This window comes from Carassius carassius, chromosome 5 (genome assembly GCF_963082965.1).
Source record: "Carassius carassius chromosome 5, fCarCar2.1, whole genome shotgun sequence".
Taxonomy (NCBI): domain Eukaryota; kingdom Metazoa; phylum Chordata; class Actinopteri; order Cypriniformes; family Cyprinidae; genus Carassius; species Carassius carassius.
In genome coordinates, this window is record NC_081759.1 from 36,116,650 (window position 1) to 36,140,043 (window position 23,394).

Genomic DNA, 23,394 nt, shown 5'->3' on the forward strand with positions numbered 1-23,394 from the left:
AATAATAAGAAAATGAAACATAAACAAGCAAACTCCTACAGCATATCAACTGAAAGCCCCAACCTATTTCATTTCAAATAAGAATTATTGGCAACGGTACACTTTCAAACATTACATGGTATTATAGTCCAGTATTATCAGCTATTTTGTTCTGTGGAAATATGGTGACTAAAAAGCAAACTCGAACCAAACATTAAAGATCATCAGATTAGCAAGGTGGCTGCAGGATGTGTGTCGGTGCTGGGGGAAAGTGAGAAAAAGTGAAAGGAGAAGTGTAGAACACTGAAAAAGCTTTTATGCATATGAGTACCACTAATTTACTGAAACAGACCAGGACGTAGGTTGTATCCGGTCTGCCTAAAAGCAAGACTTAAGGAGGAACTCTTAAGTAGGAAGGAACAATATGCAGGCAACACAGAGTACAAACAATATTTCATAAACAGACTTGGAGGATATGAAATTGCATTCAAAATGTACACTTTGTGTGGCCTAACGTATTGATCATTTTATTTTAAGGAAGGGTAGTGTGGGGCAAGTAAATTTGTTACACATCTCTCAAAACATCCCCATAGACACTTTCATCACTGTAGGCAATGTAAAGGAAAAAGTCTTCTTCATGGTGCTCCTATAAAACAGAAACAGAGACAAAGAGTTTAGAGATGTTTCTTTTTCATTAATCACAAATTATATTTTATAAATTCTACTGATATAAACAAATAGGTGCAAAAGGTTCAGTTAAAGGGGTCGTATGATGCAATTTCAGGTTTTCCTTTCTCTTTGGAGTGTTACAAGCTGTTTGTGCATAGATAAGATCCCTAAAGTTGCAAAGACTGCAGTCTCAAACCCAAAGAGATATTCTTTATAAATGTTAAGACTCGTCCACGCCCTTTAAATCGCCTCTTTAAACACGCCCCCATATGTCTATGTCACTGTGTGGAAAGATTTGCATAACACCGCCCAAATGATCACGCAAAGAAAGATAATTTCGCAGCAGTGTCCGAAAATTTTTTGCACATTGAAAGTCTAGTGTGACCACCCTCTCATGATAATCCATAATTATGTACACACTGAATGCAACAAATGCCTCCTTTGTTATGGGTTTTAGGGTTTGGTCTCGTCACGCCGGAACACGGCATCACAGTATGGTGAGGGGCATAACATTACCGTCACACGCTTGAGGTATTCAGCCAATCAGCTTAAACCTCGCTTTTCAGAATGATGAGCTTTGTAAAAATCATGCATTTCAGAAAGGTGGAGCATAGAGGAGCAACAATAATGTACAGTATGTGGAAAATATATGTTTTTTTTTTTTACCTTAAACCGCATAAACACATTACATTACACCAAATACACAAAATAATGTTATTTTTAGCAACATCATATGACCCCCTTTAAAACAAACTAAAATAATTATATTCAGATACATTCAAATGATGTACCTGGTAAAGCAGCCCCATAGTGGCAGATGTTGGAGGAATGACGTTGTTTACAAAGAAGAAGAGGGCATCTTCGGCCCTTAAGTGGATCCTTTTCCGAATGAGGAAGTAGAACTGCCCCACTTCAGAAATAAGAAAAAAAATATATATATATGTCAATACATATCCTTCATATGTTTAATACTGTTAAATATAATGCAAAATGTTCTGTATTACTTAAGGAATCAAACCTGTGAGGTCAGATGGGACGAGATATTTCTTCTTGTCCAGATCTCCTATTCTGGCTTTGGGAGCTTTCTCAACGATCACCTGCGGAAAACAAATCACTGTTTGTAGTAATAAACAATGACAGTAATGTGAGAACAACAGCATCTTTTAGTAGTATAATAACAGTGCTGTTATAGGAATTCCCCAGCTTAGGGAAACATTCCCATTCTAACAAATTTGGCTGCTGATATTAGAGTACGACACATAATGCAACTGAGAATGTACCCAGTCTGAGGCCACATAGTACTGTATGCAAGACAATTTCATATTTTAGTCATTTTGTCCTCGACTCTGTCAAAATAACAAGGTTCGTATAAATGACTCGCAGAGACGATCTCTCTCTATATAATATTTAATACCTTGATATCCATCGAATGTAAACTTACATCACATAATCTTATCAAAAATATATTAGTTATTTTATTACTTGTAATGTTAACGATGCCACAATTGTGTATTGAGACGTAAACTAACTGAGGCTAACGCCACGCCAGTCCTTTCATATATTTGAAGGACAGTTTAAAACGACGATGACAATTCATTGATTAACCATATATATGCACGGTTTCGCGTGTTTTAGACGAATGATTATTATCACACGGTTTTCCTTAATAAATTTGCTAAGTCACTGTGTAAAGCCTCGGTTTATGTTATTTGTACAAGCGGGGCCCTGACAAAAACAACTCATTTGTCTGACTCACAGGCACTCTATCCGGGTACTTCTTTCTGATTTTCTCCCCTTCGGACCGTCGCTTTTCAAATGGATGTTCTTCTTTGTACATAAACTTCATTGTCAAAGGCTAGGAGATATTAAAAATCTCCAGGAAAATCTGCCGTCGATGGTGTTTACAAACTAGCTTGTTTTTTGTTTTTTTATAACTGCGTCCGAGGGCGGAGGGATATCCAATAACAAGGAACAAGGGAGGCGGCGCACGTCACATTACGTCAGTTGCGTTATGACGTCTGCAGTAGCCCGGAGGCCTGCGTGGCATTGCCTGAATCTGTACAATTATAAGCCATACTAAATCAAATAAAAAGCCGGCTAAGTTTGACAAATTAGTCATTAGAAACCACAGAAGAGTTTCAAGTTCAATCAAAACACATCTGATATTTTGCTAACAGTCTGCTCCCTTTCATAAGGGAATATGGTAGTTCAGAATGTCAAACCCACGCCATGAGGCAAAGTAAATAAAGATGACTTAAATAAAACTTTAGGTCACAGATGGATACCTTACATAGGTATTTAAAACCCAACAGTCAAATTTAGTTCAATAAATGCCTAAATAAGAAAAGGTACATCTAGACTATCAAGTCGCCCAGAAAAAGTCATCCTTCAAAATGATTTGGAAAACAAGCCACAAAGCCACAGTGAAGCCAACAATTCCTTTGACGATGTAAGTGGAGCAATGATGTATCAGTTTTCCATCATGATCTCTATAAAACACTAATTGTAGGGTGGCACAAAAGAAGCCACTATAAGACATGTAAAGATGAAGATAAAATGCTTAAAGCATCATATTAACCCTGCGGTGATGGGTCAGATTTTGTGCTCAAGAGATTTTGACCAAATTCAAAGTGTGGCACAAATGCAACATTGCCCAAACTTTAAACACTGGGCCTTATTCATGACACAAACGCAGAATGAATGATTTTGTGAAAACCATCCATAAAGCCATTCTCGCATAATTACATTAAATGCTCCACTGAATTAAAATGCATAAAATTTTTTTTTTTATAAATGTTGTACATAGAAATATGTTCTGCTTGTGCTTCATGAATGGTATGTATGGGTTGATTTTTATTAGAAGTAACTAAGTAGTATTCGAGCAAAACAAAGAAAGAAATAATACAGAAGTTTCAGTTAGCGAACAATATTAGGCCTAAGTTATTTTAAATGTATGTTCTACTGTCAAAGGAAAGCCCAATGCAATTAAATCTGGGCACTATTAAAAAATTGTAGTGCATCATCTCTAGAAAAAAAAAAACCCTGGAACAAATATAAATAGAAGAATGGGCTAAAGTCATTCTGAATTTTGATGAAAATGGTACAGACCTCCTCTCACTGCTTAGGTTTACAATATTTAAATGCTTGAACAATCTCTTCATCCAAAATACATAAACCTTGCATAAAATTTTTCATGCAATGGAAGTATTGTGTATTGTGACGTACACCCAGGTGAAACAGATTATCGAGAAAAAAAAAGAAGTAGGGACAAACTTTGTTTTATCTATCAGTTGTTGAATGGAGACAGATCTGAATGTAAGCTTGCAATGTGTTGTACAAAAGTCTGCCAACCACCAATTATGGCATGGTATTTTAACTACAAATTGTATATATATATATATATATATATATATATATATATATATATATATATATATATATATATATATATATGTAAAAATGAAATGTGCATGAACAAATTGTTCACAATAAGATGCATTTAGAATATAGATATAAATTAATTTTCATTTCATGCAGACTTTACATTTTAAATTTATAGCCTTGAAATCTAAATATCACAAGAACAAAACAGAATCCAGGATCTGTAATTCATTAAAAAGAGAAATTGGTTAAGAGTCTAAATACTTTACAAATTCAACATTCTAAATGTTAAATACCCCCCCCCCCCCCCGAAAAAAATTGGAAGAGACCATAATTTCAGTTGTTGACAAAAGGCTCCATTTTATTTTTCAGTTATAGAAGAGTCCTTGTTGCTCAGTGTCTCTTTCAGTAGCTGATGTATCTGTATCAAAGAGCATCCCGTGAAAACCTCTCTGATTTAACCAGAGGTTTCACATATGAGCCATTTAAAAAAAAAAAAACACAGAAAATTAATACCATAAGCTGTAATATTGAACTGTAGTTTTCTCTCCTGCTTCTCCTACATTTTTCTCTACCACAGTATACTATTAGTACAACGGTATTAACAGCTCTCGCTCTTAACAGAGAAGAGGCCCAGATACCTGAGATGGCAGACAGAAAAAACAAAGGAGAGAGGAAGGACAGAATCCTAGAGAGAGAATGAGTAGATAAGACCATGTGACCATTTGTGCTAAGGTCATATGAAACTAAAAAGACAAACACAGATGTTGAGGAAGGGGGGGTAAGTGCTTATGAAGTGACTGGTAGTTACATCCCATTCACCGATTCATTTTCCTCAAAAAAATAAAAGGTAAAATTGAAATCAGAAGCTTTCACCCCCATTCACTCAGAAACACTCATGTACATGTTGAATGCAACAACTGTAAGGCAGAGTTTCCATTTTTTAAGGAAAAAATAAAAATAAAATAAAAAAATGCTGGCCTCTCCGTTTGCCTTGAGTTTATTGTAATCGCCGCTTCATCGTGTGTCTCTCCTTTCTGTCCTCCCAGCATTTCTTAGCATTTCCTCAGAGGAGTCCATATGACTAATGGGAGCTCACGATGATGAGAGGCTGACAGTTCCAGTGCAGGAGAGGCTAACACTTAGCGGGCAGAGCCATATAAAAAACAGACAGCGACCAGAAGAGAGATTGGCCCTGACAGATATGATCACCAAAGACGATGCTGGTGGAGGTTTCGACTGAGGACGGAGCGAACGTCTGAGGTAAACCTAGAAAGGGAGTGAAAAAACAGGGCAAATTACTGAAACAGCAACATGGGACGTGACAAAAGTTCAATCAGAACAGAACAATTTGTGGGTGATATAACAGTCATGCCCAAAAACTCACAAACAATTTTAATTAGAAACTAACCTGTGATATTCAAAGGATTTTTTTTTGCAATCAAGTTTATCAATCTGTGTGCACTGTTAGACAAAATGCATTTTTGTATTATTATTAGAATATTTGACTTCTTAAACTATGAGTACATTAGGGGTGGGCAATATGACCAAAATCTTGTATCACAATATGAGTGATTTTATTTCACTGTAGGAATATCTCACACAATATGGTTATTTTTGCTTTATGATATCATACATTGATCCAACAAAAAATATATATTTCTTTTAATTAAATTAACAAAGATGATTTAGTCAAGAGCAGTGAGAGATTTTCTCTTTTGTTGTCTGATTAACATGAATGACAGACAGCAGGAATATTAGACTGCTGTCACTTTAAGAGCTTCCCGGATCCAACATACTGTTACACATTTTCTTTCTTAGCTGTTTGCTTTCACTTAAGACCTAAATTACTGTGTTTATGAGGATACTTGCAAAGACAGGCATTTTGAAATACAATTGTGTGTATTTAATAGGGGTGGAATAGTACATAGGTGTCACGGTTCGGTACGTACCTCGGTTCAGGGCTCACAGTTCAGTACGATTTTCGGTACAACAGAAAAAAGAAAAAATAATCTACTATGTTCGGTTTCTTTTCATTCCATTTTGAAAAGACAGTAGTACAAATTAGTTTTTTTCCACCTAGATGTAAAAATACTAAATATTAAATTATTTTACACATATATAATCTGCAGTACATATATACATACAAAGAATAAATTCTTGAAATATATTTTATTTAGTTTACAGATAAACAAGGGGAAGTGAGTTTCAGTTCATTTTTGTGGCACTTAATTTGTTCACAGAAAGGAAATGGCAGAAAGCTACATCCTATTTTATTTCATTTAGAGTGTACACAAATAAAAGCAGACCTTTATACAGTGATGCATTATTAAAAAGACAATAAGTGTTTAAAGTTCATTCTGGTGTTATAAGGAAACAGTTGAAGTGATCGTGCTGGCATAAAGTACAAAGACGCATTCAGAATCAGCACATGGTCACTGTCTAGTGGGCTTTGTTTTCAAGTGTGCAACACACGGCATTTGCTGTTCTTCTGCTGGCAGCCGGTTATCAGACAGCGTTGAATTGCTGTGGGCGCCACATTCTGGATTGGGGGTGAATTGCCTGTGTTCGTTGTAAGGACTCATTCATCGTATCAAGATACATGTATCGTTCCACCCCTAGTATTTAACCATTCAATACCTATAACGGGGCTAAATAACTCTTCACATTCAAAAATAATTCTTCACATGCATATAGCGAAATGAGTTCTCTTGCGCTGCTGATTGTGATTCAACAGCTTAAAATCACTTGGTTTTTTTTTTACCGTAATGCTTAAAAATGCTTACAAACGATAAGTTTAAATGACCGCATGGCACAACAATGCCATATAAGCATGAAACCGGGATAGAGATGATAGTTCAAAATCTCTACCAGTTGACAAATATCTAACGGTTAATCGTGTCTACTGGTGTATTTCCTACCCCTAGTATAGATTCAGACAGATATGATGACAGATGTTCAAACTATGCAGAATTTATTTGGCATAAATTCTGTGTAGTCCTAGTCATGATTAAGAGGTTACTATGACCATGACTTAAAGATATGTTAATACCTCAATGCATCCAACATTGGGAGCAGGTTAAGAAGTGCTGTGTCGCTTGGGTCACTGAACCACGACTTTATAGGTATTGCATTGTCTGGGGGTGAAAACAAATTCAAATTACATTCATAAAACAATTTATTACACAAAATTATTTTAGCAACTGCTAGATTTTTTTTTTTTTTTTATAGACGCTCAAGATTAATGTTTGTCTCCCTACATTTTGAAAATCTGAGTGGACAGATACTAAATGTGACCCTGGACCACGAAACCAGTCTTAAGTGTAAATTTTTCTAAACTGAGATTTATACATCACATGAAAGCTGAATAAAAAAAGCTTTCCATTGATTTCTGGTTTATTAGGATCGGACAATATTTGGCAGAGATACAACTATTTGAAAATCTGAAATCTGAGGGTGCAAAAAAATCAAAATACTGAGAAAATTGCGAATTGTCCAAATGAATTCTTAATGCATATTACTAAACAAAAAAATTAAGTTTTGATACATTTACTGTAGGACATTTACAAAATATCTTCATGATCTTTACTTAATATCCTAACGATTTTAGCATAAAAGAAACCATACAATGCCTTTTTGGCTATTGCTAAAAATATACCACAAAGACTTAAGACTGGTTTTGTGGTCAAGGGTCACAAATCATCTTGAATGTGCTCGCCATAGATGTAAAGATTTAGATCTCTAACCTGGGTGACTTCGATAAGCTCCGGGCGAGTTGTCCAGAATGACTATACTAGAGAGATCACTGTGTACTACAGACAGATCTTTAATGTAGCTCCCTAAATCCAAAGTACAGTGCTAAAAAAGAACAGGAAAGAGATACACAGATGAACAGGTTCAGTAACTAAACAAACAGACATGAAAAACTACTTCATAGACAGGATCAGTCAACAAAAAAGTCAGTGCATACAAAAAATACCTTATCAGGAGCAAATGTGGAGGCAGTGGGTTTTTACCTGTCTGTAATATCTTCTTTTGAGAATATCCCTGTTGTTATCCAGTTTATCTGCTACAGCCGATCCATAGATCTCCATACTAGCTGTAAATACTACCAGCTCATACCACTGACTAACCTGATATATACCAACAAGAGGACACACTGTACACATTATACTCATTAGAATATTGGTGAATTAATTTTGTCAAAAACATTAGAGCACAAACCAACTTCAAGTGAATTAGCAACATTTACTAATTAAAAAAATACTAATTTGTTAGCTCAAATGACAGAATTTACTCACCACTTCTAGAAAGAAGTCGACGTGTGGCCTTTTATGGACAAAAAACCTGACTGGGTGCTTGTCTATTACCACCTGAGAAAGAGAGAGAAAGGGGGGGGGGGAAATGTCATGCATAATCAAAATTTAATCAATTGTGCATTTTTTACATCAGAAAAACAATAATATTCTGAAATATTATTATAATTTAAAATACCTGTTTTAATACATTTTAAAATGTAATTTATTCCCATGGAAAAGCTATTTTTTAGGAGCCATTACTCAAGTCTTCAGTGTCAAATGATCCTTCAGAAATCATGTTGATTTGGTGCTCAAGTCACTTTCTTATTATTATCAATGCTGAAAACAGTAGTGCTGCTTAATATTTTTGCTGAAACCATGATACATCTTTCCAGGAATCTTTGATATGAATAGAAAGTTCAAAAAATGGCATTTATTGAAAACATTTTTAATCTTTTGTAACATTTGTAAATCTACATCATAGTCGTTTTACTGTCAGTTTGATGCATGCTTGCTGAATATAAACATATTAACTTCTAAATAAATAAATCAATAGAGAGTTTTCAATAGACGGTACATTTACATTTAGTCATTTAGCAGATGCTTTAATCCAAAGCAACTTACAATAAAATCAATCAAAATCAACAAAAGAGCAACAATATACAAGTGCTATGAATAAGTTTCAGTTAGCCTAACGCAGCAGACATAAGTCTTTTTTTTATTATATAATAAAAAGAAAACAGATAGAATAGAAAAAGGACAGAGGAAGCTAGTGTTAGAGGCTTTTTTTCAGTAAAAAGCAGTATATTCATGTACCTTGAGGATAAAGTCTGGTGGTGTACCAGGCCTCACTGTAGGTCTAAGGACGCCATCATGGTGAGAGTGAATTAAAGTCTCATCCAGATCCAACACCAGTATCTTCTTCTTCACCGCATCTAACAAGCAAATGGTCAATATGCGTCACACACAGTGAAAAGTGGTGATTCAATGTTCAGTTTTAACATCTCATTTCCACCAACCTCTCCCAATCCTATGCCAATATGATCTCATGCTTTTATTATAATTTCTAAATATTTATCATAAATAAAGTTAGTATTTTACAGAATGCTTTAAAGAGGAATCAACTCTACCCAAAGTGTAAGGTACTCGCTTCTTAAACAATAAATAAATGTTTGCTGACTGATTTAGATACAAAACATAATTCTGGGTCAAAAATAAGTCCTCAATAAATTGCAACATTGCATCCAGCTGTGTGGTTAGAAGCTCTCCTAGCAAACAGAACTGCACATAAGAAAGGGAGAAGAACCGGGTGAGGGAACTTACGGAGTCTGTTTCTGGAAAGAGGGGAGAGAGGTAATGTGTCATAACGCACTGTTTGGTACTGGATTATCTGTGGAAGACAGGACAGCAGACAGAGACAGAGTCAGTGATGCACGTGGAACAGTCATGTGATCTTTATCTCGCTCCCAAAATGCACACATTCAGATATTCGAACCAATCATAAAGAGGCCCTGCAGAGTTCTGGCTCTTTTCATTATCAATTTCTCTTCCTAATATTTCCATCTCTTTCATCCTTTCATCATGCTGGCGCAAAAAGCTCAGAAGAGGGCATTGTATAGCAGACTTCTATATAGAAACCTAGAATGGCCCCATACTGCCACTATTGGACTATTAATACACATTCAAAACAGCTGCCAAAAGAAGGTTACAGAAGTGTAAGGCAAGTAGAAAAATCTTTTCATATCTACTTATGCAATGTGATTTTATGTATAAAATACAAACCATTTTGTGTGATTAGAATAAAACATATATATTAGAAAATACTTAATGGATGTTGGTGAAAAAAAAAACCTGAAAAGGTAGTAGCAGTAAAATCACTAAATCAAATTTACTAGGCCACACATGCCACATGCTCTGGTAGTTACGTAAAACAACCCAAGGTCATTTTGAGCTGTTTTTGCAGAGAAGCACCAAACATTATAGTCTTGGATGCATCAATTTATTAGAACGATTTGAAAAATATAAACAGATCACAGCATGCCACTGTTTTCCAGCAACGGTGCGTTTATGAAATTACACGATAGCCCTTATTATTCTTAACAATTATTAGCAATTAAAACTTGTTTTTAACAAAACATATACATGAAGAATAAATCATGTATAAGATGCTTTTATTGTGTGGTTAATTGAAAATGTAGAACTCTCGGTCAAAAAAAAACTTTGTTGTCAAGACTTAGTTTGGAAATATTTGATACCTTTCTCAGTGAGCGTATTGTGCTTTAATAGTTATAAGTCTGTAACTCCCTTCACGGCAGGCTAAATAACATATAGAAGGGGTCCATAGTCCAAAGTAATTAGGACATACAGCACCATAAACAAACTTCCCCAGGATTACAGAGGTACAGCAGAAGCAGGCACAATCTGAAACTTTTCTGAAACAATAAATAGGAGTACTAAAACACAAAAGAAATCTAAAACATATTTCTATACTCATATACCAAGGCAATGTTATTATTACAAATCCTACAGTGACCCAGCTGAATAGTGTATGAGGACCATTACATTTTCCATAAATGACAGCTCAGTAAATATATTATCAATTACAAAAATCTAAACAAGGTTAAAACAAACAACTCTTAAGAATTTGTGCATGAAAAAAAATATTACTCGAATGATTTGTTACAAATTTTCTAACATATCAACAATGCTAGATTATGTTTTTTTTTCGAAGATTATTTAAAGGCAGGAGGATTTAAATAAAATATAAAAAATATTATTTACAGATGACATCTCGGAATACATGAACAGAACAGAAAAGCATGTGAGTTATTCACTTGACATATGTTGACTCGCTCACCGTTCGTAGATGCTTCCTGAGGATGTATAAAATGAAACTCCATATTCTAGACGTCACTCCGAGAAAAGTGCGAATCCCGAGTAAACACTGTCGTGTCTTCAACATGCTGACAGTCTGCGAACAGCTCGACGGTGAAGCATAGAAGAGACTCACACTATCCACTAGAGAGCAATGACTTCAGAACTACGGCTACAGCTAATGTAATCAGACGAGGCTAACAATTTCCCGCCGCTTCTTTTGCTTTTAAAGTAACGCAAGCGAGGCTAGCCAAACTACAGAAACCTGACAATATGCTACACTTGGACCAGCCAGTGACACAACACTGTTTAAATGTCAAACGTCTTTAAGTGTGTAGTAGCCACGCACACAAACAAACCTCTGCAAAATACAGGCTAACTGGACTTGTATTTCAATGGCGAGGCAGCTAGCTGTGGATCTAGCCAGCTTTAAAACAAATAACCCCTTCACGGATTGACGACTCTTGTGCTCGACAGGTTCGATGTTAATCTCAGGACTTCAGACAAACGGCCAAGCTATCAAAACGTCCAACAAAACGCCATCAAATTCGTTTCATTACATATCCGGGAGCAAACTGTGAGCCGCCATCAGTAATTTGGTGTCGTCACTTCCGGGCGAGAAACAACAAGCGTGTCCTCGGCTAAGCAGCTGGGTCAAGAGAAGAACGAGAGCCACACGAGGAGACTCAGAAACTGTTAAACTCACAGATACATTCACAAATATATTGGGTGAGGGACACTTGATTACATGTGGTTTGTCACTACAAGGATGATTATATGTGCTTTATGTCTCCCTGTAGCAATGTCTTATGTGTATGATTCTGCACCTGCACATCTTATACCTCCATGCAGCAGGACTTATGACATATTCACAAAGGTGATCAGGAACCTTTTTTTTGTTTTATATCTCATAAGGTATTTTAAGTGTCACCTTAATTGCCTGCTGCCTATAAATTGTTGTGAACACCTGTCCCGCAGATGCATGTGCAATAATTGTTTATTGTTCACTGAACATCTTACTAATAAAGATCTGTAAAGCATATTTGGATTTTACAAAATTATCTTTAAAATACAGTATCCTGCAAAAAGGAATAAGACAGAAATAGACCTTTATCAGGTTAGATGCCGTATTTTTATATAATTTAATGCATCACCTAAACAATTCAATGCTAAACACCTCACAAATCTAAAATAAATGTTAAACGTTTACAGTTGTTTTGAAATTGTATTCTTTGTGTTAGCACACGAATAAGTGAGCCTTGTTTGTGGATCGGTGCAATTGCATTCCAAAGTTTGGTGCTTTTTTAACGCACCTGACTGACAATTTATACACTAGTCTTTACACTGACACTTTATCACCTCTTGACACTTTACAATTTGTCACTTTATTGCTACTTGCACTACACATTTATTCTGTGAAGAATTTTTTATTTGGTACATTTTTTTATTAACATAAGGGTTCTCTTTTCCTTTCTTTCATCTCTTTTTAAGCTATTAAAAAAGCTATTTTTTTTTAACATACTTTGAATTGCATGTGTTAATTATATATGTTCCCATTATACCCTGTCATTCTCAAGAGGAGTAAGCAAAGTAAGAATTTCATTGTTCTGTAGTACATATGACAATAAAGTTCTTGAATCTTGATTAAAAACAACAAAATGAACAAACTTTTTTTATGCATGAAGTAATATATATATATATATATATATATATATATATATATATATATATATATATATATATATATCTCTCTCTGTAAGGATAGAATACTACATTTTAGATGCTAGTGATGCAGGAAGCTCAGAATCAAGCCTGAGAACGATGGTGTAGTTCGGGCTCTGGTCAGCAGGGGGCGGTATTTCTAATGTAATGTGCAGCAGATCTGCAGCCGGCGTAAACCTTGTTTTCTGTGCGCTCTGGTTTGTATGAGAAAAGGACTGAATGATCTGTTTCTGGTCAGCTGTGGGTTAATATTATGCGAAAGATGCTAACCATCATTTCTAACGTTCTGAGGGGCAGCGCCAGCAGGAACGTAAGTTTTGTATCCCTTGATTCACAAAGTGTGCTGGTTTTCATAGCAAATTGACGAATGTTTTGAAGGCTAATGAAGCGCAGTAATGCCATGTTGACCTTGCCTCGGGTCCGCAAGGCCAGACTGACACCCCGCTTAAGACACATTGCTGTCAAATTCTCACGTTTGTGCTGGTTATTTCACGTCAACCAATGTAGCATTTCTTTTTATTACTGATGTAAGTATATTCAGATATTTTTCTGTTTGTAAAAAGTGATTTAGCTTGGATGTCTAGCTAAAATGCACTGTGAGGGCTACGTCTAGTTAGTCAACAAGCTGTCACTGAACTAACGCTAACCAATAACAAAACACTGTAACAAATGAGAAACAATGTGCTTTTCAGAAAAAGCTTGGTAAATGGTAGTCTGTTTCTGTAATTCTCTGTCAGAAATAGAAGGCGACCTTAGTGAGAGAGACGGCCTGTGTCTTTCATCATATTTACTGTCCAGTGGCAAATGTCCAGATGCTTGATATACTTTGTATTATGCAACACTTAGTGGACAGCAACGTTTAGTCTGTTTATAATCGTTTAATGCCACTCAGTTCTTGAGTAAGTAGGAGTTTACAACATTATAAGCGTGTCCAAAATTATTAGTTATAATAATAAGATATTTATTATTATTATTATTGTTTTGCTGCAATATTTTTACTGTTAAATATTTTAAGGGACATATTTTTGCCTTTATCAGGGCATCTTTTCCCAAAAACTTTATAACATATTCACTTAGAGTGTTCAAAGTGACTTCAAATACTTTAATCAAATTTAAAAATTGTAATATTAAATAATTGTCCAGTTACTTATTTAAATGATAAACCTCTATTCTTTATCTCTAGTTTGACATGCAAATGCTTTTTCTTATCTGTCCTACTTTGTTTTTTTCTCATGAAAAATACTTCAATATGAACTACACATTTGTTCTTAAATATGATACATTTATTAATCCAATAACTACATTGGCCTGAACATATAATAAAACAACAAAGCAATTCAAAACATGGGTATATTGATGTCTTTTTTCCCCCATGAGACCTGATTTATTTCTTACTCTAGATGACATGTTAAAAGTTGCAGTTCATCTGTAATCACTGTATCAATTGTATTCCTCTAACTGTGACCCTAAGTCTAATAATAAAAGATTTGTTGACACAGTGAAATGAATGTCATTGGTCTGTTGGAACAATACAATTAGTGGAGTGTTTGCAGAACAAGTCAAGCATCTTTGTTTTCTATTAAAGGGTTAGTTCACCTAAAAATGAAAATTATGTCATTAATAACTCACCCTCATGTCGTTCCAAACCCGTAAGACCTCCGCTCATCTTCGGAACACAGTTTAAGATATTTTAGATTTAGTCCCAGAGCTTTCTGTCCCTTAAATTAAAATGTATGTACGGTATACTGTCCATGTCCAGAAAGGTAATTAAAAACATCATCAAAGTCGTCAATGTGACATCAGAGGGTCAGTTAGAATTTGTTGAAGTTTTACATGTGGATTATAATTTTTTGGGAACCGAGTTAAACATAAATTGTAACCATTGATCTCTAAGTACAGCGTCCCCGGGAAGCCCAAACAAAAGTGATTGGACTCCGAGATGAAAATAACAGCGTTTCGACGACATGGTGACAAACGCACTCTTCAAACGCAACTCTTCCTCCTTCTCCGTGCAAGCGCAACAAGACCACACCCCTTTTTTGTGTATTAATGTGGGCGGAGGTTAGTCAAAAAATGGTTTTAGTGACGTCATTACTGCAGGAAGTAGAGGGATGTAGTCCAAACTGCTCATTCGATGTAGGCGAATTCTGTTAAATAAAATATTGGTAAAATATTGGGTTTGAGGTGAACAATTCTGCTCTATTTACCTGAGCCATTTACTATATCTCACATCATACCTTTAAATCACACACACACACTCAGAAACGTGTGTATGTTGAAAACACTCCCTGATTTGTCATGGAAAGTACCCATTTTCTTCTCTGGTGGATTTAGAATCTTTTTTATAGGAAGAGAGACATCGGTTGAAACCTGTTTGAGATAGATTGTGGCTTTCTGGTATTTGAAGTTGTCATATGATTTGGCTAATAATATTATATGTCCATGTGATTATCAAAAATGGCAGTTTCAGTTCTAAAGGTTTCAACAGTTTTGCCAATACAGACTTTATTTTTGTTTTGTTAATTCTGAGTAAATATTGCACAAAATATGTTCAGTTCATATAACTGTACATCTCAATTCTCATAATAATCAGTGTCTGTCAACATCAGCCATTATGACCATTTGAATGCTATCTGACTGGTAGCCATCAACAGTTGTTTATTGCTTGTGAGTAACCTAGTGTAGATTATCATAGATTAGATTGGTTTGTGCACTAAAACACCTTCTTTGTTGTCTCTAAATGCCTAAAATTATTTTCTTGTTCCTTTTAAATGTTCCCTTTTTATGGCCTTCTGAGTCTGAGCCTCTGGAGTGATATGTGACCTTCTTTTTACAGTCCTCCACTCTCCGGGATGTTCTGCAGCTCCTGGCAGTCCAGAGTGAATATGCTAATTTGACCGCTCCTCATGATCTTGATCCCGAATCCCGACCCCCTTTCACACAGATGCACAACCCTACAGCCCTTTAGCTTCCCCTCCTTTAACTCAGACAGATATATTTAAACACTTGTACAGAATACAAGGATTTAGGACAAGCTAGCAGTGGCCAGACTTTAGGACACTTGGGGCCACACAACAGACCTCTGACAGATGTTGTTTCCTCTGAGTTCACCCGCATACACTCGCATACTCAACCTCACAATGCTCTGGCCGATGACACTTCAGTCACTAAACAGATGGTTCTTTGACAAACTTGATTCATTTTTTGTTAGATATCAGAATCAACAGATCTACTCAGCATGTTGGTCTCGCGTCTATTTATGGAAGGATTCCTTGTGATGTTTCAGTTTTCTACATGAAAACCCATAAAATTAAAGAGATGTGCAAAGTCAGTTTAGAACCAATGATACAATGCACTGTCAGTTTTCCCACATCTAGACCTGTGTGTTGATTTGTTGGTATAAGATTGCAGGTTTGTTGATATAGTTGTTGGGTAAAATTACAGTGGTTATGTCGGATTATTACAGATATATTTTGTTTCCCCTGGGCTTGCTTCCTGCTTCAGACAGAGTGCTTTGACCGGGGTTGTTACTTGTTAACATTCCAGTTCCTGTCAGATGTGTGTGTGTTCTATGCGACTGCTTTTTTCTTTTTTTAACACCATCTTCACTCATTTTCTCAGCTGAGTTTTTTTTTTTACTGCATTTTCTTTTCTTTTTTTATGTTTCATAGGGCACAAGAGTGGTGGTATCTGCCAGGACCTATGCAGACTTTAACCCTCAGGCCTCCTTTGATATTAAGGTGAGTTTATCAGATAAGCATTTTCTTAATTTATGTATTTTCTATTTTAAGTGCATATACACTACCATTTCATAGGTTTGATGCTAGTACAATTTTTTTTTAAATTAAATTAATATTTTGAAATATATATATTTTTTTAATTCATCACAGTTTACATAAAAATATTAAGAAGCACATCTGCTTTCAACATTGATACTCTGAAGTGTTTTTTGAGCAATCAGTATATTAGAAAAATTTCTGAAGGATCATGTAACAGAGTAAAGGCTGCTGAAAATTCAGCTTTTCCATTATTAGATTAGAAATAGATGACATTTTAAAATATAATAAAATATAAAAGTTATTTAAAATTAATTTTAATAAAACTTTATTCCTGATCAAATTAATGCAGCCTAAGTGAGCAGCAAGGCGAAAACATTAAAACATCTTAATGCATTTGAAAGCATAAATATTTTTTCTTTTTGCCAGAATTGTGATGTACACAAGCTGGAGGAGGGCCCTCCACTGCAGGCTGTGCTCACAAGAGAGGAGGGGCTTCAGTACTATCGCACGATGCAGACCATTAGACGTATGGAGCTCAAAGCTGATCAGCTCTACAAGCAGAAGATCATCAGGGGCTTCTGTCACCTTTACGATGGACAGGTAACACATGCATTACAAACACACAGATATAAACTTTACAAGCACAAGATTATCAGAGACTCTTTGACTTCTAAACACTCACTTGTGCCAGTGTAAAATAGTCAAATTGAATATTATTGTATGTTTTCATTCACATGGTTGCGAAAGTCATTTGTAATTGTAAATGTTTACAACATAGTGGAGACAGAAACACTTACAAATGCATTTTGTTCTTTACCAGGAAGCATGTGCAGTTGGTATTGAGGCAGGTATCAATCTATCAGATCATCTAATCACAGCCTATCGTGCCCATGGGTATACTTACACTAGAGGGGGCACCGTTCGTGAGATCATGGCAGAGCTCACTGGTGAGAACATCAAAACCTATAGTTTAAAGTTCTGATCTCTTATTTTTCTCTATTATTGAATTATTATTTTATTGTTTATATATTTGTTTATTCTATCCCTCTTCGTTGCATCTCTATTTCTTCATCAGGTCGTAGAGGAGGCATTGCCAAAGGAAAGGGAGGGTCTATGCATATGTACACTAAACATTTTTATGGAGGAAATGGAATTGTGGGAGCACAGGTAATTTAAATTAATTGATTAGAGTTCATTATGAATAGAGTTCAGACATCAGTACTGAATAACTATTTATGTGTATCCCAGGTGCCTCTTGGGGCAGGTGTAGCGTTGGCCTGCAAATACCTGGGCAAGAATGAGCTGTGTGTCTGTCTTTATGGTGATGGTGCTGCAAATCAGGTAAGTCACTTTCACGCAGCTCCAAACAATCATGCTAGTCCTAATGAGTGATTTAAGCTGCTAATTCTGCTGCTAAATTTGAACAACTGGTGCATTCAGGAAGGTTTCATGTGCACTTTTGCACTGTTTCTCCAGGGTCAGATCTTTGAAACATATAATATGGCATCTCTGTGGAAGCTGCCCTGCATTTTCGTTTGCGAGAATAACCAATATGGCATGGGTACTTCTGTGGAGAGAGCGGCGGCTAGTACTGACTACTACAAGAGAGGCGATTTCATCCCTGGATTAAGAGTAAGATGCAGGATGCTTTACTTGTGTCTGAAATTACTCTTCATGTCAGAATACTTTCTCAGCTGTTCTGTGGCTTTGTAGGTGGATGGCATGGATGTCCTTTGTGTAAGGGAGGCCACCAAATTTGCTGCTGAACACTGCAGATCAGGAAAAGTGAGCTGTGGTTTGAGTGCTGTGATATTGTAGAGTTGTATAGATAATTGTTACACTACTTATAAGATGTTTTCTGTTTGCATATACACTCATGAAATATAAGCACTTATCTAGCAATAATAAGACATCTGAAATTTATATTCATAGGGTCCTATTTTGATGGAGCTGCTGACCTATCGTTACCATGGACACAGTATGAGTGACCCAGGAGTAAGGTAGTATTTTATATAATCTCAAACAAAGCTCACTGTTGTTTTAAAGGAAAATTGCACCGTTTTTCCATATTCCACTATGTGCATCCCTCAACTTAGGCGAGTCGATACGTACCTCTCCTGTCTCAGTAAGTGCACTCAATCACTGTAGAGTGTGCCTCTATAGCCGCTTTTCCACTGCAGGAACTTTACCCAGGAACTAGGGACTTTGGCCTGGTACTCGGTGTGTTTCCACCGCAGGAACCAGGAACTAAATAAAGTTCCGGGTAAAAAAATGCCCCTTATGGCGCTTTTCCATTACCAGTACCAGCTCGACTCGGCTCGGCTCGGCTCGCTTTTCGCTCCGTTTTCTATTGCAGATAGTACCCCCACAATAGTACCTGGTTGTCATAGCGATGCTGCAGGAAACTGCCGTGACGTAATCTTCTACGCGACACACACCCGATACCCACACACACAGGACAATGGAGGAAATCGAGTGCATGTTGTTTTTGATCCTCGGGATGTGGCTGTTTCTCACAGCAAGAAGACAAACGTTGTTTCAGGAGAGGCCGAGGGCAGCAAAACGAAACACTGCTGAAAAAACTATCTGGATACTATTGCTGGCGTGTGTAATGATGACGCAGTGAATAGTGACGATTCTCTCTGACCAATCAGCAGTCTGCTGTGTTTTCACGTCACATTATAGTATCACCTCAGCTCGCCTCAGCTCGCTTGGAACCTCGCCGGAGGTGGTATGAAAAAAAGTACTTGGAAGCCGGTACAGGTACAACTTTTACACAGTGGAAAACCAAACAGAGCCGAGTCGAGGCGAGCCGAGGCGAGCTGGTACTGTGTAGTGGAAAAGCGCCATTAGAAAACCCTGCTGGCGAGGTGGTACTTTTTCAAAGTTCCGGAATTTCGGGGGCGGGACTTGGGCGCTAAACATGCTTGCTGATTGGTTGAGTTCACACAGCATTATGATTTCAGCCACCATTTATTCGGATCATTTTCAAAATATTCCTGTTATATATTTTAAAAGTTTTTCAGGCGAGAATGTAGTTGTTTAAAACTCAAATCTGCGGTTTATTTATAAAGACAGCACCTATTTAAAAATGTGTTTTGCTGATTTTGGAGACGGGCAGCTCCACGCGATCAGCGGGAGCTCAGTAATCATGTATCCGCCGAGAGCAGCCTCACCTCGGCTAGACCTTCTGATATGTGCCGCTGGCTCTGATGTCTCTTTAGTGGTTAAACATAAAATATAATTTGTTTTGGGTAAATCTAACAGGTAATCTTCGGCCTGTATTCATTTTATCTATATGTTAAAATGAAAATAAAAAGAAGCAATTGATATAATATTTAGTTTCATTGTAATGGCTGTATATATATATATACATATATGTATATATATATATATATATGTATATGTGTATATATATATATGTATATATATATATATATATATATATTTATATATACACACAATTCACTTCTGAACAAAGTACATTTCTGTGGCTATTATTATGTTTAATTGAAAATGAAAGGAGGCAGTGGTATTTGATATCCAATTTCGTTTTATTATAAATATACACTGAGGAAAATTGCAGTAGCCAAGGCGAGCTGACGTTGTTGTACCGGATTTCACCGTTGTCGCGGACATCACACTCCTGAGTCGAATGCGCAAAGTCTGAACTACCAAAGATGCAACACTGAAATTTGCATACTTTGTATTAAGAAGCACGCTCAGGCCTAAGTCACCAGTGTATTTGCCTAATCTTCCCAGGACTTTAGACCGCGGTGGAACGCAGAAAGCAACAGGTCTGGTAGGAAAATAGTTCCTGGGGATAAAAGTTCCTGGTACAAATGTTCCGGGTAATTTCAGTGGAAACGCGGCATTCATTCCATAGGATCCAAACAGGGATGAATTTAGAAGCTACCAAACACTTTCATGTTTTCCCTATTTAAAGAGGGTTACATGAGTAGTTAAACGAGTAAGTATGGTGATAAAATAAAACATGCCGATTTCCTAAGCAGATAAAAATGATAATTATAATGTATGGCGAAAGAGCACTTTACAGGACTTTGACCTTGGCGCAGTTATTTCATCACTCCTAAAAACTTCTCACGTTGGTTGTATTGACGGAAGTTAGAGGAAGAGGGGAGTTATGCGAACTTCGAAGTAAAGGGGAGAACATAGTGGAATATGGAAAAATGGTGGCATTTTACTTTATGCCAGTAAGCCATTTACTGATTTGATAATCAACAAACATTTATTATTTCCTAACATTTCTTATTCAATGTTTAAAAGAGTATTGTTAAATAGTTTGTGTAAAAGATTTATAAAAGATTTATATATTAAGTTGCTCAAGCAAGAAAACTACTTTTCTTACATTATCAAAAATCTTCTGAATTAAAACTTACCATTGACAGAAACAGTCAGCTCTACTGCCTTTTCTTTTGCATTTAATTCTTTCTTACAAGCAATCCTGTGGTTCATAAAGAACTTTGTTTTCTTGTATATAAAATTTTGTGATGCGAAACTGCCTCGATTGTGCAAGTGACAATTCCTGTTAACTGCAGCGTGCAGCTCACTTGTAGTGCAGACACGATTTGATTTGAAGCCACCATCTACTTGTTTTTCAATTAGTGCTCCTCCCCATATGTGACAACCTTTGGTCTACTTATCCACTGTTCCCATAGCTATCGCACACGTGAGGAGATCCAGGAGGTGCGCAGTAAGAGTGACCCCATCGCGTTGCTGAAGGATCGCATGCTGAGCAACAACATGGTCAGCGTGGAGGAGCTTAAGGTGAACCTGCAGAAGCTTACAAGAGTCAGTCAAAAACCCAACATAAAGTCTCGAGATATTTTTAGAAAATTAAATTAACACATACATTTTACATGTCTTTCTAAACATGCGGCTCTCTTGTGCGAGACGCGAGTCCAACGGTGTCCCATAGAAAATGCGCGAAATATTCGTTCTGTGTGAACGTCTTGGTTTCAGTTTTGATGTAAACAAGATCTTCTCCACATTCATGTTCAGTGGCTTCAACTGGATAGGCTGACATAACCTTATAATGCAATGACACATATATTGTCATCGCATCTCGTGCGCATACAAGAGGTGAAAGATGATACAGCAGATACTGCTTTTCGGGCTCGTCCGCCTTTGAAAGTTGTGTAGACACAGCTGTGCGCGCGGCGAGATGGAATGGAACACGTACCGGGGCTCATAAGGCAGCTTCCTTAATCCACAACTAAAATTCGAATGCGCAATCGAATGGATTTTTATTTGATTTTTATTTTAAATTCGACGAATATTCGGAATTTTTTTTTTGACAGCCTAAGAAAATCGCCTATGCGATTTTTTTTGTTGTTGTTGAAATTTAATCGTAAACACAGCCATGTTTGAAACCTGCAGTAAATGTTTTGCATTATGGCAGTCCACTCTGCTTATTGTTTTTCGAAAATGTTGCACTCCTGTTTGTCATTGTGCACGTAACTTCACACCAATAAATCATCAGAAATATTGGTCTTTACCAATATATTGAATCTTTACATTCCTCCTGCCTGCTGTCCGTGGATTTACTTATATTTCGTGTTATTTGCCGTATTAAACTTTAGATATGCAAAATCGATTTTACAATCGATTCAATGAACACTCGTCACTCAAATCAAACAGGATTTTTTTTCACAAAAGTGACAACCCAAGAAAGCAAAGTAAACGTTCTCTCATTTGTAGGTTGCATTGATACGTAGCGGTGGATGCAAGTAAAACAGTACCTAATTTTTTTTTCTCACCTGAAATTCATGCAATAAACATGTTTTTGACAAAGATTTAAATTTGTTTGTGGTCTATATAGCCTGCATCAAAATTAGGTTTGCAATAATGCACCCGAGGGCACGGGTTGAAGACCCAGTCAGTGACGTCACGATATGCTAATTTGTTTAAATTCATACCGACGTCATCACATCGCAAAAATTTTCTTTTTTTTTTACATTGAAACTTGAAAAAAAAAAATATAGACCGACCTACTGACCCTTTTTTTTTTTTTTTTAATTACTGTTACTTCAAACCAAAATATTTTTAAGGATGGCCTGAAAGATGCACATTTCTACTCTTTCACTAAACAGTTGACACCTTTTGCAGGAGATTGATGTGGAGGTAAGGAAGAAGATTGAAGATGCTGCTCAGTTTGCCACCACAGACCCTGAGCCTCCACTGGAGGAACTTTGCAACCACATCTTCTACAATGAACCTCCTATGGAAGTGCGTGGCATCAGCCCCTGGATCAAGCTCAAGTCCGTCAGCTAAATCGCCTTCTTTATCGTCCCAAGTCCCCTCCCCTTCCTACCAGTACACCCTCTCCTGTAGAATGATCACTTCTGATGTGGCTATAGGTTTCATAGTCAGTTATTGGGAAACTGAGCCAAATCTCTCAGCCACACTGAGATAAATTGCCTCATTTCACATGTTAATGTTATCATTGCCTTGTTTTCTTGTAGTCTTTATCAATTATTTATCAATTATAAATCTGTGGCAATATTACAAAAGTTTTTTTTCAATATTTCATTTCTGTTGTATTTTAACACTCTTCAACACACAAGAGTGTTTGAGTGTTTAAAAAAAAAAACGCATCAACAAAACAAAATTTTAAATAAACGCTGAAAATGTGGCTTCGGATTTTTACCCTCTCACGTTCTTCAGCTTTC

At 36.4% G+C, this 23,394-nt stretch overlaps 3 protein-coding genes across 3 annotated transcripts; 1 reads left to right on the forward strand and 2 right to left on the reverse strand.

Annotated features, from left to right (window-relative positions):
* Positions 1-278: 278 nt before the first annotated feature.
* On the reverse strand, positions 279-2,634 carry gabarapa (GABA(A) receptor-associated protein a). The gene is made up of 4 exons (XM_059551008.1): positions 2,405-2,634; positions 1,667-1,745; positions 1,440-1,558; positions 279-625 (listed from the first exon to the last, which is right to left on the reverse strand). Exons 1-4 carry the CDS (start codon positions 2,492-2,494, stop codon positions 545-547), a joined length of 369 nt encoding a protein of 122 aa, XP_059406991.1. The 5' UTR covers positions 2,495-2,634; the 3' UTR covers positions 279-544.
* Positions 2,635-4,363: 1,729 nt separating this feature from the next.
* On the reverse strand, positions 4,364-12,000 carry LOC132141475 (CTD nuclear envelope phosphatase 1A-like). Its single transcript, XM_059551009.1, has 9 exons — positions 11,185-12,000; positions 9,651-9,717; positions 9,144-9,262; positions 8,331-8,402; positions 8,046-8,162; positions 7,776-7,887; positions 7,082-7,166; positions 5,237-5,298; positions 4,364-5,186 (listed from the first exon to the last, which is right to left on the reverse strand). The coding sequence occupies exons 1-8, from the start codon at positions 11,287-11,289 to the stop codon at positions 5,238-5,240; spliced, it is 738 nt and encodes a 245-aa protein (XP_059406992.1). The 5' UTR covers positions 11,290-12,000; the 3' UTR covers positions 4,364-5,186; position 5,237.
* Positions 12,001-13,084: 1,084 nt separating this feature from the next.
* LOC132141476 (pyruvate dehydrogenase E1 component subunit alpha, mitochondrial-like) lies at positions 13,085-23,189 on the forward strand. The gene is made up of 11 exons (XM_059551010.1): positions 13,085-13,233; positions 16,595-16,663; positions 17,129-17,302; positions 17,523-17,649; positions 17,778-17,869; positions 17,951-18,043; positions 18,179-18,334; positions 18,416-18,487; positions 18,635-18,702; positions 21,382-21,490; positions 22,832-23,189. The coding sequence occupies exons 1-11, from the start codon at positions 13,177-13,179 to the stop codon at positions 22,994-22,996; spliced, it is 1,182 nt and encodes a 393-aa protein (XP_059406993.1). The 5' UTR covers positions 13,085-13,176; the 3' UTR covers positions 22,997-23,189.
* Positions 23,190-23,394: the final 205 nt, after the last annotated feature.

Coding starts and splice junctions, on each gene's coding strand:
- gabarapa (XM_059551008.1), bottom strand. CDS start 2,494: ATGAAGTTTATGTACAAAGAAGAACATCCATTTGAAAAGCGACGGTCC. Junction 1,559..1,666: donor CGTCCCATCTGACCTCACAG/GTTTGATTCCTT, acceptor TTATTTCTGAAG/TGGGGCAGTTCTACTTCCTC. Junction 626..1,439: donor CTATGGGGCTGCTTTACCAG/GTACATCATTTG, acceptor TCTGTTTTATAG/GAGCACCATGAAGAAGACTT.
- LOC132141475 (XM_059551009.1), bottom strand. CDS start 11,289: ATGTTGAAGACACGACAGTGTTTACTCGGGATTCGCACTTTTCTCGGA. Junction 7,888..8,045: donor AAAGAAGATATTACAGACAG/GTAAAAACCCAC, acceptor GTTCTTTTTTAG/CACTGTACTTTGGATTTAGG. Junction 5,299..7,081: donor CCAATGTTGGATGCATTGAG/GTATTAACATAT, acceptor CTCCCTTTCTAG/GTTTACCTCAGACGTTCGCT.
- LOC132141476 (XM_059551010.1), top strand. CDS start 13,177: ATGCGAAAGATGCTAACCATCATTTCTAACGTTCTGAGGGGCAGCGCC. Junction 17,870..17,950: donor ATGGAATTGTGGGAGCACAG/GTAATTTAAATT, acceptor TGTGTATCCCAG/GTGCCTCTTGGGGCAGGTGT. Junction 18,335..18,415: donor ATTTCATCCCTGGATTAAGA/GTAAGATGCAGG, acceptor GTGGCTTTGTAG/GTGGATGGCATGGATGTCCT.